The following is a 13,127-nucleotide window of genomic DNA, read 5'->3' on the forward strand; positions in this document are numbered from 1 at the left end:
ATAACCCGCAAAGCCTCTATAAGAGTCTTGCCTGCAGGTAGGATAATAATGATAGGATAGGTAAATGTGAAAAATACATCACAAACACAGAGATCAATTAAAAATAAATCTTTCTTGAATTTATTTTGAAATTGGCAAGAATCGATCCCGCGACGCTAGTTTCGCTGTCGAGCGTCTACCCAACTGCACCACGGCGCCTGTCTAACTAATTGACTAACTAACCATCACGCCACTTCCCCGCAAGGGTAGGCAGAGAGAATAGAACGCCACACCACTCTGTTTTTGCAAACACTCCTCGCATCTCCTCACAACTGGCCGCCGATCATTTCGAATCCTAAGCTGACCGCTATCAAGTATTATTGTATGCATCATATTTTGTCATCAAAAGTAAGGTAGAAGAAAGACAATTGAGATGGTTTAAGCAAAAAAGACGAAGAGAACTTGAACGTTTTGTCAATAAGCAATCGCTATGGATTTTCCTCGAAAAACGTCTAGAGGAAGACCAAAAAATCATGGATGCTACAAAAATATAACATGATTTGAAAGCATGCCTAGGCGACGTTCTTCATGATAAAAAAGCCCTATGACCTGAGGATGAGGAGAGCTGACTCCAACAGTCTACAAAGACGATAAGTAGGGATGGAAGAAGGCAAATGATGTGAATAAACAAATATTTCATGATGAATTATTTACTCAGATGTAACGCTTTATCTTAAACGTTTCCTGGTTATCAAGGGTTAAAAGATTTTTATTACATAAATAGAATGATAAATGACTCACCTGACAAACGTACGATCCGTTGTCTCTCTTCTGAACATATTTAATTTGCAACGTCCAATCTTCTGAACTGTCTCCATGGAGAATCTGGAAAAAAATACACAAAAAGAAATAACCATTAGCTGCCTGGAAGTGTCTTGTCTGGTAAAAGTTTAGGCATTGAGACGAAGGATAAAATCAACCGTCTTTGGGAAACACGCCGCCATAAATTTCGATGGACTTTTTTTATTGAATTTTAGAGATTGTCACAGAAATTTTATGTGGATTGTAATGTGAAATGTACGAGACTGTATTTATTTTTTTGTATGTAGTTTTTTTTTTAATGAATTGATAAAATTGCGTTAGATAACTCCGTTAATCACTGAAAAGATTTAAATTGCTTATATTTTAATTGCTTCCAAAGGCAAAAAAATTTAAGAAAAATATTATATTTTATTGCAATAAAAATTCATAGTTTTTGCTGATGAGTGGATATGTTTTTTTTGCTTGTTAGGGTTTTAAAAATATATGTCCACACACACACACACACACACACACACACAAACACACACACACACACACATACACACACACACACACACACACTCACACACACACACACACACAAACTGAAGTAAACTGTAAAGAAATGAATAAAAATTAATGCCCAAATAATAATTGGTTGTCAATTTTGGTAAGTTTCGTTCATTTTGTTGACATAATGAATTCTGTATAAGTATTTTTAAACACTTAAAAATATGCAATCATATTTTTTAATTATTATCATTGAATTGTTTTAATTAAAGTTCATTACTAAGTGAAACGTATTTTTAAAAACATGAATGCACGAATGTTTGATATAAAGTTTTTTTTTTATTGAATCATGACTCAGTTGTGACTAAATTGAAAAAAAAGTTACTTAAACTCAATTTCACGGCTTTGGGTGAAAACGAATCGTTTCCTTTTTGTCCATTGTATTTAAATTACAAGATATATTAATTTTAATCTAGTTCGAATTGTATGACTGGCACTAATGCTTTTTCTTATTTATACTTCCTTTCTAACTTGTCAACTTTACACGGTATAAGTGTCAAACTGGCTCTTGAAGTTAGTGTCAGCCTGTTTCTCTTTTAGGTCTCCACTGTTATATCTTCTTTGATGAAGTGTAGGTACTGGAATATCTCTGACTAAGAGGAAGTAAGATTTTCTGACAATCTAAACCAAAGAATCCGAAATCCTTTTTCCTATGGAAAAATGTAAAGTCTGTGACAAACGAAATGTTGTTTTTTCTTACTTTTTGGAGGTTGTCAAATTTAAAACCATTACATTTTAAAAAGAGTGAAACTGGGAGTAATTTTTTCATCGAATTTTTAGGGTTAAGATTGTGTTTGTTAATTTAAAAAAATGTAATCTTATTTAACGAGCTAATTGAAAAAAATACATTTAATACTGTAAATATAAGTCTATATAAATTCGTAATATTTTAATTGGGTATAAATTTACGTTTAAAAATTAAAGAGTTATTTGTAACAATATTTTTGTGATATCTTAAACATTGAAGACGAAGAAAAATATATTAATCTGGACATTAACAGGGCTAACAACCTGTCATGAGTAACTTATTTTTATAAAGTTATTTTTTATTCGCAAAAACTTCATGTAATAAAAGTAAATAATACATCAATAATAAAACATAATATTTGGAACTATTTTGAAAATATTTTTCTTAAATTTTTCTAGCGACGATAACAGTTTTGAAGTTTAGCGATTACCCAATTTAAAAAAAAAACTTTTGAAATGAGGTATATTTTTAACATTATTAAGTAGATTATCTATTAACTCGTACATATTGCTCGCTGCTTAACGTCATAAATTAAAAAAAAAACTAGATTTTTCTGGAGATCGTTTTTAAAGTTTAAGAATATAATAAAATGTATTAAAAATAAATTTATTGAAATTTTTACTGTGCAACAGATCTTTTTAGGTAAAACCTGAAGGTTTTTTCTCCATTTGAAAAATATTTAGTTTATTTAATAATAAAAAAACAATACCTTTTCTTCAAAATGCAAAAACAACACTTTTTGCCCTGTAACGGGTAATTATTAATTTAAAAATATGCCGCTTCTGCTGGAATAAAGTACATTTTTTGGGCATTCCGAAAATATGCACAACTGAAAATTGATGATTTTGAAATAAAACGTTGTTGAAAGGAGTGAGTGATATGTCAAATATTTGGTTTTCCAATAATCTAATCTATTTATGTATTTTGAAGTCCCTTTCAAGTAGTTGCATTAATCAGCCTGGCATACGAGCACTTGTTTGTATAGTCCAATTATTAAGTTTGACTTACCAAGATGTTTGCGATTGTCTGGCATGTTTTCGAGGATATAGCTGGAAAGTCGAGAACTTTCCACCCGCGCTACTTATCTGCCTGTCAGAGACTTCAGAGTCGAAAGAATAAAGATGTATGATACTCTAAGCAGAGACTGTAGAGTTCTGTTAATTATGAATCATGACATATATACATATTATATACACCAACACTTTTGTAAAAACATTAAGAGTATCTTATTCGCTCAAGTCAAAACTAATAAAAGTCTTCATTGTTTGTAGAAGTTTTAAAGGTCAATTTAATCAAAGTTGTTTTGATATGTGGTAAGATTTATACGAACGTCTTAAACAATTGATGTAGAAGTGTATGCTCAATTTATCTAATGATAAGTTTTGTTCCCCTACGTGGCGTACCGATTACTGCGCTAAGGTAGTATTTTTCAGTCAAATATATAAACAAAATACTACAAAATATCACCTTTGTTATTTTTTTGACATCTCAACATAACCGAATAAGAATCTGGAAGTCTGAGTATCAACGTGGCTAATGACCTGTCAACGGTTGGTTATGGCAGGTCATTAGTCTTGTAAATACTCAGTCTTCTTTATTTTGATTCATCTATATTAAGATGTAATTTGAAAAATTATTTCTAGGTGGAGAACACTCAGATCTATGAAAAAATATTTGGACAGACTCAAAATTTTGTTACCACTTTTGAGTTTATTAATGTTAACACGACTAGTTTTGAAAACTTCAAATGTTCTTAAAAACAAGTGAAAAATACAAACTAGTAAAAATATTATAAATAAAAATGATTTTTCACTTATTGATGAGTTCGTCTGTTGTTTTCGAAACTGGTCGTGTATACATTAATAAATTCAAGAGTAATCTTGAATAAGTATTTAAATAAAAATTGTAATCTTACTTCACATGATTATATGCCAAATCAATATATAATATTATACCTATGAGGTTTCGGGTTTGATGTCTGGAGGATTTACAAGGTCGTTTTTCCATGCTCAAACTTTGAACCAAAGTTTAAACTTTGAACGCTGAATAAACTAAATCTTAATTAATATTCCCCTTATCATTCATTCATCGTTTTTTTATATTATTGCAATTTAATAAACACTAATTCGTGACTACCTGTTTCGGAATAATCATTACATAATCAAGTTATTAAAATAAAATAATTACGGTCTGACATTTAAACGTTTTTTTTGTATAAATTTCAGACCGCAATAATATTATTTTAATGACCCGATGATGTAAACGTTATTCTGAAACCGGTAGTCATGAATTAGTGTTTATTAAAGTGGTATTACACAAAGTGAACGATGAAAGTTAAGGTGAGTGTTTTATTACCATACCACAAAGTAAACAATACTTTTGATGTACAAAATATAAACCATGATTGTTCAAGTGAGTTTATTTGAAATATAACTGCAGGTTTAGTAACGTATGGAGAAGAAAAACGAATTGATAATCCGAAATACGAATTTATAATACTTGATCGTTAAATATGGAAATATTTTATTTGGAATTAACGGTCTGGTATTTCGTGGCCAAATAATCGGATTAATATTGGATATTCGGGCTCCGGATTCATCTGATTTATATCTGCGCGCGTTTAATACCGCATGATTTCCATACAATTCGAGCAGAATTAATCAGATGGGACCATTGATCGTTAATTTGTCGTTCCGTGGTTAGTATTCTGCATTGCCGGGAGAGAACACGGACGGGTGGAATCCAAGCTGACGTCATAAGTCAATTGTCTTGAATGATAAATTAAATGTGTTCGTACGGTGGTAAACTGGCATTCATCAATACACCAATCGTAGTCGTACAGGAGAAAGTGACCAAGTGCATTTGTTTACAAAAACGTGATCATTGACTATTTGATATCTAACTAGCTTAACATTGCTCTGAAAAAATCCCAAAGCGATTTTAAACTTTGAAGTATAATATATTGACTTGTTAAAAATGACAAACTGCATTGATGTTTATTTTCTTGCCAAACAAAAGTGATTTAAATGGACCTCCTGAACATTTAACGTTTTGTTAGTTGGTCACTTTTTCCTGTACGGCTACGCAATAGCGCGTTCAGAATATAAAGTAATTTTTTTTATTTTTTATTTTCTCATCCGATATTAAACTAGTTAATTCGTTTATAATATTTCTCTGTTTATATTGTTATGTATTACACTTTGTAGCGGTTAGCGCATCTAGCTACCGTGCTAAAGGTTCGATTTGAGCCAGGGTTCGATTCCCAGGGGGGTCAAAATAAATATGCGTGGTTTTCACATTCATATTAGCCTAATATCACCCTGGACTGGTTTCTCAAAGTACAGGGCTGATCACCTTGCCTTCGTGCAATTAACGTTCAAGATAACACTGCGTCGATGTTATAAAGTGCCCTATGCACCATTGGGGTGCGGATGAGGGTTTAAAAAAAAATATGCAATTTGCAGCAAAAAATATAAAAATATGCAACTCACTAGTCGTTGATGAAAAACAACTAGTTAAAAATTTTCAATGCAAAGGTTTAGTTTTTTACACCACGATTTTCTATTATGCAGTGGGTTTTATGTAAAAAAAAACTTTTTGAAAAGAAAAAAAATCGCTTTTTCGGAAGTCGTTAAACATGAATATTCAATCAGTTGAGAATTCACGAAGTAGGTACACATAAAATAAAACAACTGTATAGTATTTTTTCCTTTTTTTATTTTATTTGACCAGAGACCGAACTTCGTCTGATGTCAGAAATGCTGAAATTCGGTTTTTGGTCAAATATAATTTAAGTGGAAAAAACTATATAGTAGTTTTTTCATTCAATAAAATAAAGTTTTAATAAAGAATTATCACCACGAAACATTGAAAAAAAAAAGTATGTTAAAATATCAATCGTGGGGTGAAAAATCCGGTGTCTGACGAAAATATATTTTTTAAAATTATTTCTATCAACAAACCCGTATTTATGGAATGAAATAAAATTGTTCCAACCGTTATAAACTGATATTTTAATTTTAGGTAAATATATTTTTAAACAATGTTACCTTTTTGAAAGACGAAAAATATATTATACACTATGAGTGTAATATTATCGTGTAATTCATTTTTTTCGAAAATTGTAACACACCAATAGAAGGAAAGTAATTGTTTCAATGAAAAGTTTATTTCAATTTAAACAAAGGCATCACGTAAGTTATGTTGAAAAATTGTTCATGGTTAATTTATCATTAAATATACCACAGTGTGATTGATTACATCATTTGGAAACAAATATTTTAATATTTTAAGGTTTTATGTTGTAAAATAATACAATACGAAATTGATATCGCATCTAAAAAATAGCATATATGTAATGTCTTTATAATAATAAATATAATGAATTGTAGATGTAATCAATATTTACGTAAAATATCATATTTAAAGCCTGTCAATATTCTTTCATCATTAAATTTACTTCGTAGACAGCTTATATAGAAATATTGTAATATTAAATTTGATAACATGTACCCTTACTGTTAGCATACTGCAATATATACACACATATATCCACATATATAATACACGTAACAAATAAAAGTGACTCTTTATTTGATAGATGTTTGACAGTAAATATTTATTTTTTAAATAGGGGGGCAAAGGTATATTAATTTGATTAAAAAAAATTTTCAAGGTGATTTGGGTATGCAAAGCGAAAGAAAAAGAGTCGTTGGTAGTCTTATGAGAAAATTTTCTGGATACGAACCATATAGTAGCCGTCACTTTGAATAACGTCTATTTCAACATTACATTGAAAACAATTTAGTAAATTTATTTCACACGACTGGTTTCGAAAAAACAAATGTTTTCATCCACAGGTGATCACAAAAAACAAAATGTAGATAAAAACTTCTATAGTTACGAAACTAGTCGTGTGAAATAAAATAAAACAACTCAATTCGTGGTTTAATACAAGTGTTAAATTATTGATAATAACATATCACTCACTCCTTTCAAGAACGTCATAAATCAAAATACTTGATTTTTCAGGAGAAGGTTTTTAAAGTTTTAAAATATAATACAATACATTAAAAATAAATGTCAAGCCAATTATAGAACTTTTTATTGTGCAACAGATCTTTTTAGGTTAAACCTGAAGGTTGTTTCTACATTTGAAAAATATTTAGTAAATTAAAAAAAAAATTAAACAATACCTTTTCTTCAAAATGCAAAAATTACACTTTCTGCCCTGTAACGGGTAAATATTAAGTTGAAAATATGCCGTTTTTGCTGGGATATAGTACATTTTCTGGGCATTCCGAAAACATGCACAACTGAAAATTGACGATTTTTTATTTATGACGTTCTTGAAAGGAGTGGCGATATGTTAGATATAACCAATAATTATTGCTAGATAAACTAACTTACTAACTAACCATCATGCCGCTTCCCCGAAGGAGTAGGCAGAGAGAAAAGAACGCTACACCACTCTGTCTTTGCAAACATTCATCGCCTTATCCACGTTCATGCATCTCCTCATACATTCCCGCCGATTGTTTCGACTCCTAACCTGACCGCTTTCAAGTATTTGGCATACCTGATCGTAAGTTTTTCTCAGTCTTCCTCTGCTCCTTTTTCCATAAACATTCGCCTCACAAATTTGTTTTACCGTTCTTTCCTCACTCATACGTTCTACATGTCCAAACCATCTCAACACACCTTCCTTAATTTAATCGATAATGCTTGTCTCGGCTTTGCATTTTTTCCTTATTCCACTATTCGAACATCTATCATATATCGTTTTGTCCCACATTCTTCTGAGAGATCGCATTTCGACTGCATTCGGTCTACTTTAATCCTTTTTTTACCAACTCCATCTTTCACATCCATACATTAGGGTAGGAACCAGGACTCCGTTGTTTACTGCCAGTTTAGCTTTCGCTGATAGGTTTTCGCTGATATAGCTAGATATACCTGAAAAAGGTGCCAAACCCTTTATTAAAATAACGTTCAATTTGCTTCAGATCGAAATTTTTAGACTAAAGCTTGAAAAGGGTAGTATTATTGAATTTTTATATTATTGTCACGGAAACTTTCGATTTTACACATCGAAATTGTAAAAACCAATTTCGAATAGTTGAATGAATATTTTTTAGGAAAATAGTTACAACATTTTGAGTGTGTCCAAATACTTGTTCACAAAATCTGGATTATCTCCAATTACAGGAGTTATTTTCATATTATTTTTTGACATCTCATCAAAGATGAAGAAGAATATGGAAGTCTAATATAAGAGTTTCTGCTTAGTAAAAAGCTTCTTTACATCTCACCAATAGATGTCTCTAGTGAACTTCTAGTGATTCATGAACAAGGTTTCTAAATTGGTTCATATATATAGAACTTCCATGAATTTGAGTAGTGTGGTTGTCAATAATGGGTAGAATTGGTGAATGTTACACGTGTGTAAAGTGATCACTTAAACCAGCCGATGACGGTCGAAAGCCCCATAAATGCCCAGACTTCATATTCATATTCTTCTTCATCTTTGATGAGATGTCAAAAAATAATAGGAAAATAGTTACTATCATTTTCGTCTAAAGTTAGATGTATACATACATACTTACGTACAATAAGGATAGGGTCTAACTTTATTAATTTAATGCATCGTAATGCAGCCTATGCCGGTCGTAAGCCCCGTAAATGCCCAGACTTCCATATTCTTCTTCATCTTTGACGAGATATCAAAAAATAACATCGTAATGATTACAAAATACCTTCTGTATTTGATTCATACAATTTTGTATTTTATTATAACTGTCTTATGGAAAAATGAGAGCTTAGGAAGGTAAAATGCTATGATGTCACCAAAATTTATACGTGAATCACAAGTAACAATGATTCCGTTTTGCCTAAATTGTATACTACAAGAACATTTTATCTATGCGAACCTTCTTTTATTTTCCGTCGCAATGGTATTTCACGTCACAAACGAGAAGGGAGGAAATTTGAAATTTGAACGGTTTTTATTGTTTATGGCAGCCGCGAGCGCAGGTGATCTTTTTAGAGTCAGGTATAAGTGTCCGGTGTACAATAAAACCCTTGGTAGCGAGTGTTTTTGCCTAGAATTTTCGCTCACGAATTACATGAAATTATAGTAACTTTAAATATAAAGAGTAAATCCACTCACGAGTAGGCATGGGCTATGAAAGTTAAAAAGTTGAAGCCTGAGTAGGGGCATGATAAGTGGTGTTGCATAAGCCGTGGCTAGAATTCAGAGTCGATTGGACATTAGGTCATTCAAAAAATACTCCTGGTTTGATGACCCTTAAAATGAAATATAAAAGAAAAATAATTGATTGTTTTGTGGAAACAATGAAAACATATAAAACAATCATTTAAAATGTTACCATTTAAATTTTATTACAATTTATAAAACATCTATTTATATTGCTACTTACTCTTATCCGCACCCAATGGTGCATAGGGCACTGCATCAAATTGATGCATTTAAAAAAAATTAATAACCCATATTTTTTTCTTTTAGAGGTAGAATAGAAAGAATAGGGATGGTAAATGTGAAAAATACATCACGAACACCCTGACCAATTGAAAATAAATATTTCTTGAATTGATTTTTCAATTGGCGGATATTGAACCCGCAAAGCCAGTTTTGCATTCGAGCGTCTAACGCACTACGCCACGGCGCCTGTTTGATCATTAATTTAACATGATACTAAAAGAACAATAAGCTAGAATAATCGTTACATGTGCATTTAAAAATGAAACATCTCAAAAATCTCAAGAAAGCGCCTCCCAGAAAAACAGCACACAAATCCACAAATCCACTAATAACATAAATTATGATAACATTGACAGAACCAAAAGATACATAAAATTAAACGCTTTTGTTCAAAGAAACATCGAATTTTGCGCAAAAAAGGATTGCGTGTAAGTTTTTTGTATCGTAAGGGAAGGATAATTATCTGTAACCTAACTATGAGTACTTCAATGTTTTAAAATTAGTAGGTACATAAACCCTGATGATGAGAAGGTTCTTGTTAAAACCGGTTGGAAAAAGTGGTTAAAACAAAGTTGTTTTGTTTTATAAAGTTTATAAAATGTGCCAAAAAGTATCTGCGAAAAACATTCAAGAAAAGCAAAGAAGTTGTTTAACCCACTCTCGTTTTCCAAATGTTCCGATATCTATATACCAAAAAAAAATGTTCCGATATCTATATACTATTGCATTTTGGCACAAAAACGTCTTCAACCTTAAATCGATAAAAAATATAGTAAAAAAGTTGTTTTCGTGTTTGCAGTCATGTGTAATTGGTTGTTCAGGAGATATTGCTGATAGGAGATGTAGTTAACAATGAATAGCTATTTTTCTCGTGATTCTATGTTTATAACGAACAAAAGGTTATTTCTTTTGTCAGAGGAAATTGAAACTTAATATAAATGTATCAGTTTCACCCTCGTTATATCCAATTTCACTAGAGTTCTTGTTCACTTCGTTAAGAAAAGCAATTATACTATTCAAAACAAAAAAAAATATGTTAAGATTTGCGTCAGAATTGTTAAGACGGTATTGTGTTCTATTTTTAATGTAAATAAGTGTTTTGTTACATGTATCTCAATAAAACATTCCGGAAAAAAATGTTCATATATATTACAAAACGCGCTTCAGTTGATTAAATGCTTTTTAACATTAAAGTCTTTGAAAAGATTCCAATTTCTTAATTAAATATTTTTATGGGAGCTTTGAAAAATAAAGTATTACAAAAAGTTCGCTTATTTTAATTAAGTAGGTACACCCAATTTATAATTTTATTCTCGTTCCACGTTACTGAAAACTGATTTTATTTGTATCTATAATTTGGATCAGAAAAATATGAGTTTAAATAATATATTTATAATAAAGTTGATTTTGATTAAATTTGAAAGTGAAACACACAGTTCTTATCATTTTTATATTTGCTCCTACCCACGCTTTTAGTTGACTTTATAATTTTAAAAGGAATTTATATTTGAATTATTTAAAAAAATATAACTTGATACTAGGCTGGGACATAGAAAATTTTTTTAATTTTTTTTTTTAATAATAAACAATATGAAAAGATTTCAAATGATTAACATTTAAAAAAAAGTTTTAATTTTTGTTTTACTTGGTACATACAAATATTTTTCTAAATCTAATTTGACAACGTGTTTCAAAGCATTCCGTATCATTTTCAAACACCGTATGATGCGGAATACATCGAAAATTATGTTACAATATATTTGAAGGAGTGATAATATTTATCAAGTAAAACATAAACTAAAAATGGATATACTACCACACCGGTATTGCCTCAAATGATTAAATGTTTGTTTTAGTTAATATGCTTTTACATCATATAATTTTCAGTAATTCCATACTAACTTAATAGGTTTTTTATTTTTTTGTGTAGTTTGTTTTTTTTACTTATTGAAAACAAATCAATTTACACTTAATTACATGTCGGCGCTTAATTAATTACGTTTTACTGTTGTTCTTTTACCTTTTTTTCATATTAACTAAAAAAATCAAGGTTTTTTTCATTTCTAAATAATAAAAAAAAAACAGATAAGGTTTAGTTATAAGACGACGTAAAAAGTAATCAGACCTCAATATTAACAAAAAAAGTTTTCTTACCTGAAATCTTTCATCATTTGTGAATGTAAAAACTCCAGAAGACAGAATATGCCAGTCTCTCCACCGCACCCAGGAGACTTGCTGTAAAAGAAGGAGTTATTAAAAAAGGGATTAAGTTCGGCTGGAAATGAAAAATGGTAAAAAAATATTAAAACCTGCTGAAGACGCAGTAATAGTGTTTTATACATTTCATTTGATGAAAAATGTTTATATTCGCTCGTTTCAAATATTAATTCACCTGAAGTTGTTCACCGATTGCAAAGATTTTTTACACACAAGTTTATTTGGATACGAGCGTGTTTTTATTAATTTATGTGTAAAAATAAAAATAAATTAATTTTGTTTATAAAAAAAAACATTGTTGACTTCGTGAAATGGTAATTTAACGCTCTCCATATTCACTTTATATTATAATACATAAAAGAGATATTACATAAAATGAACGATGAATGATAAAAAGAACGCCATAAAAATATAAAGGTTCTTTTGTTTAAAATAATAAATCTCTTATAGATTCGCCTATGACTAGTGTTCTTAAAATACAAGTAAGAAGTAAACACAATATTTTTTTATAACAGTTTTTGGTTCACAATAGCACCGCCATCCGTAGAGCGTAACAGCAACACAGACAATATCAAACATTTCTCATGGCGGTCGAATTGCTTCTTGATAGCTGCTGCTACTTTTTTATTGTTCGCGATTGCATTTTTGTTTCATTGGTTTTTAACATTATCATTGTTTCGCAAGCATTGTGATATTAAACAAATTATGGTATAAGCTTTATTATTTCTTTCTTTCTATTTATCCAGACTTAGCCACAGCACACGTGGCTTAGAAAACAAATTATTGATTACTAAAGATGTTTAGAAATCGATACATTTAATATCAAATATAAAAATAGCTTTTATGTTATATTCCTTTTTAGAAGATTGATATTTAGAAATATTCCTTTGGAATTTAATTTGATTTTTAATAACTTATAAAAAGGCAATTAAATACAGTTTAAAAATAAAACTTGCTCTCGTAGCAATAACGATTCGATGAAATACCTTTCAAAATAATTACATATTTTTATTTCTTTAAAATTATTATAGTAAAACAACAAGTGGAAACAGCGTTTTTCACTTTTTTTATTTTTCCTTTATTACCGGCCGTAGTCAATTTGTACATGTTATATATTACATGTTGTATAAAAAAATGTGTAAATATATAATTGGTTCAAAAAGTACTTATCTAAACAAGGATGAACAAATAAAACAAGAATTTATGTTTTTATTTTTTCATTTTTTTGTGACCAGTAGCCAAATTTTAATATGACCTATAATATCAAATCTCAGGCGTCGTTAAAAAAGTTGAAAATGTTTAGTCGTTGTT

General features: G+C 29.9%; 1 protein-coding gene across 1 annotated transcript in view; it reads right to left on the reverse strand.

Annotated features, from left to right (window-relative positions):
- The window catches only part of LOC148311765 (limbic system-associated membrane protein-like), a 122,886-nt gene that overhangs the window by 26,773 nt on the left and 82,986 nt on the right, over positions 1-13,127 (reverse strand). Inside the window, exons 4-5 of the mRNA XM_088278438.1 lie at positions 11,754-11,834; positions 781-864 (exon numbers count right to left, since the gene is read on the reverse strand). Coding sequence (XP_088134564.1) covers positions 781-864; positions 11,754-11,834 — 165 coding nt within the window. The remainder of the gene's footprint in view (positions 1-780; positions 865-11,753; positions 11,835-13,127) is intronic.

Source organism: Brachycentrus maculatus, unplaced genomic scaffold (assembly GCF_059751285.1).
Source record: "Brachycentrus maculatus isolate JH-2025_06_01 unplaced genomic scaffold, ASM5975128v1 h1tg000057l, whole genome shotgun sequence".
Lineage (NCBI taxonomy): Eukaryota > Metazoa > Arthropoda > Insecta > Trichoptera > Brachycentridae > Brachycentrus > Brachycentrus maculatus.